Genomic DNA, 3,141 nt, shown 5'->3' on the forward strand with positions numbered 1-3,141 from the left:
CTACTTGTGTCATGGTCGTCGTTTCTTTGGGCGAGACACTTCACCAGCCTTGCCTCGTGTGAATGTGTCTGACTGATGTGTGTTTGAGGAGGTGGTCGAGGGGCCGTAGGTGCTGATTGGCTGCCACGCTTCCGTCAGTCTGCCCCAGGGCAGCTGTGACTACTGCGTAATTTACCACCACCGTGTACGTCTGTGTGAATGAACCTGGACTCTGTAAAGCACCTTGAGCACTGAGAAAGACGTTATATAAATCAAAGCCGTAATAAAAACATGATGATTCGTCATAGAGAGCGTCTTTTTATTAAGCGTATTTATAGACATTTATTTTATACGGACAGGAAGTGTGAGACACGCTGAATCTATAAATATATGTATCATGTCTGTGTTCAGAATCCACTGAGTCATGACTCAGAGTGCCAGCTTTGATGCAAATGTTGAATTGTTTAGTCGTGTTTCAGCGCCGCCTGCTTCTGTCTTGTTTACGTGAACAATGTCACTTTTACTGTTGATTCATCTCGTCCTGGTCTTCTTTAATAACTCACTTCTTTCCATCTTCCTTTCTTTCTTCCAGGCTGGCGCGATGAATCCCATGACACAGTTGTACTACAAGAAGGTGAGTCAAACACAAACACAGTCACACAAGGTCATGACTTCCATTAAGTCCCTGCAGGCTTAGGGCGCACTCCCACTGTCCATCCGTCCCTTGCCCGAGCACGTTTCACAGCTAAAGTCTGGTTCCTTTGACCAGTGTGAGTGCAACCGTACCGCGTCTAGTTGCGGCACGCTTGCCGTCCACGGCCCGTTTGAGAGAGGTGGGCTTTAGTAAAGCACGTTTGCACGTGTACGAGCATGAGCGTGCGCACGTGTACGAGCACGAGGCCTACGGCGGTTCTGAGGTCATTTCCTGTGCGCCTGTTGGGACGTAGAAAAAAGAAGGAGGGACCATGCGCGGACATTTCAAACAATGGCGGTGAAAGGTTCACGTTGGTGTGATGCGGAGGTGGAGTGTTTACTGCAGATTTGGTCGATGAAAAGATTCAAAAACAGTCGACAAGACGCACAAAAACTCCGAGGTCTACGGAAAGATCTGGAAACAAAGCCACGCATCGCCATGACGTCATCAATGCGTGTGACGTGTTACGGCGTGATGACGTATAGGCAGCAAGAAGCATTCTCCGAGGCCCAGGTAGTGAGAGTACAAACGGGCCTGGAGGGGGGGACAAGGACCCTAAAGCATGGGGCACTCTGGGAAATGAATTACGAGCGTCCATGTTGTTTCGTCACTTAAAGCTTAGGAACACACTGAATTTGGTAGAATGACGTCCCCACTAGGATGGGACCATTCAAGGAGCATGTGAATGCACCATTTACCTTGGGGCATCTGTACTCTCCCAGTGCCAATGTCATTTATTGCATTATATATTTATTTATTTGATAGTGAACCGTGTTTTCAGTGCTAACCAAGTCCCCAGTTGATGTACTGAAGCGACCTTTGTGTCCTTTAACACCTCCTCTACCCTCATTTCTAGTCCTTCCTCTGCTGTTAGCTGTGGATTAAGACTTTACGCAGCCGCCGAAGTCATAAGGAAATCACAACTGGCGTAAAAGACTTTGAAGCTCGATAGACGGAGACCAAACCTGATGGGAGACAGCGCACTGGGAACCCAGAAGCACAACTTCAAGTCCATACAGATTTAATAAAATACATAATGAATCACAGAAGCTGCAGAACAAACTCGTCTTTATAGCTTTATACGAGTTTAGCTCCAAGTAACCGCAAACTCATTGTCAGTGAGACGACAGTTTTGCTTCAGTGCCTGGTAATTCTCTGTGTTTTACAGGTTCTTTTTTCTTGTTGTCTTTGTTTGTTTAGGCGACGTACTCGCCGTACCGCGACCGTATCCCGCTTCAGATCGTGCGGGCTGAGGTGGAGCTGTCTGCAGAGGAGAGGGCCTACCTCACCGCTGTGGAGAAAGGTCCGTTTCACCCACAACACCACAAGATAATCCTGTGAATGTTCTCATGTGTCCAGGTCGTCGTTCTCCTCAAAGCAATTTCAGTCCAAAGCAACTGGACTTTGTTATTTGTCTAGAAAGACGTTTCACCTCTCATCCAAGAGGCTTCATCAGTTCATGTACACATCTGACCAGGCTGGGACTGGACCAGGACCAGGACCAGGACCAGGCTGGGACTGGACCAGGACCAGGACCAGAACCAGGACCAGGCTGGGACTGAACCAGGACCAGGCTGGCACTGGTCCAACTAACTGGTGTGAGATCAAAGGGTTCCAGTGACATCATCGGCCCTGTGAGAGGTTAAATACCTGGATCTCACACCAGTTAGTTGGACCAGTCCCAGCCTGGTCCTGGTCCTGGTCCAGTCCCAGCCTGGCCCTGGTCCTGGTCCTGGTCCAGTCCCAGCCTGGTCCTGGTCCTGGTCCTGGTCCAGTCCCAGCCTGGTCCTGGTTCTGGTCCTGGTCCTGGTCCAGTCCCAGCCTGGTCCTGGTCCTGGTCCTGGTCCTGGTCCAGTCACAGCCTGGTCCAGTCACAGCCTGGTCCTGGTCTTGGTCCTGGTCCAGTCCCAGCCTGGTCCTGGTCCTGGTCCTGGTCCTGGTCCTGGTCCAGTCACAGCCTGGTCCAGTCCCAGCCTGGTCCTGGTCCTGGTCTTGGTCCTGGTCCAGTCCCAGCCTGGTCCTTATCCTGGTCCTGGTCCTGGTCCTGGTCCAGTCCCAGTCTGGTCCTGGTCCTGGTCCAGTCCCAGTCTGGTCGGATGCGTACATGAACTGATGAAGCCTCTTGGATGAGAGGTGAAACGTCTTCCTGACAAAGAACCAAGTCCAGTTGCTTTGGACTGAAATTGCTTTGAGGACCACTAGATAATGAACTAAATCGTCCCCAACTGTCTGTGGAGACTTGAACCCTGGTGTGTGTCCCTCCCTCCACCCCTCCAGGTGACTATGCGGGCGTCAAACACGCCCTCCGTGAGGCGGAGGTCTACTACAACATGGACGTGAACTGTCTGGACCCGCTGGGCCGCAGCGCGCTCCTCATCGCCATCGAGAATGAGAACCTGGAGATCATGGAGCTCCTGCTCGACCACGGCATCCACACGGGCGACGCCCTGCTCTACGCCATCAGGAAG

General features: G+C 51.5%; 1 protein-coding gene across 1 annotated transcript in view; it reads left to right on the forward strand.

Moving 5' to 3' along the window:
- Window positions 1-580: 580 nt before the first annotated feature.
- trpc5a (transient receptor potential cation channel, subfamily C, member 5a) overlaps window positions 581-3,141 on the forward strand; it is a gene marked incomplete at both ends in the record, with an annotated part of 62,908 nt that continues 60,347 nt past the window's right edge. Inside the window, 3 exons of the mRNA XM_083937139.1 lie at window positions 581-613; window positions 1,874-1,976; window positions 2,951-3,141. The exon at window positions 2,951-3,141 is cut by the window's right edge and continues 60 nt beyond it. Coding sequence (XP_083793265.1) covers window positions 581-613; window positions 1,874-1,976; window positions 2,951-3,141 — 327 coding nt within the window. The remainder of the gene's footprint in view (window positions 614-1,873; window positions 1,977-2,950) is intronic.

This window comes from Echiichthys vipera, assembly GCF_963691815.1.
Source record: "Echiichthys vipera genome assembly, chromosome: 22".
NCBI lineage: Eukaryota > Metazoa > Chordata > Actinopteri > Perciformes > Trachinidae > Echiichthys > Echiichthys vipera.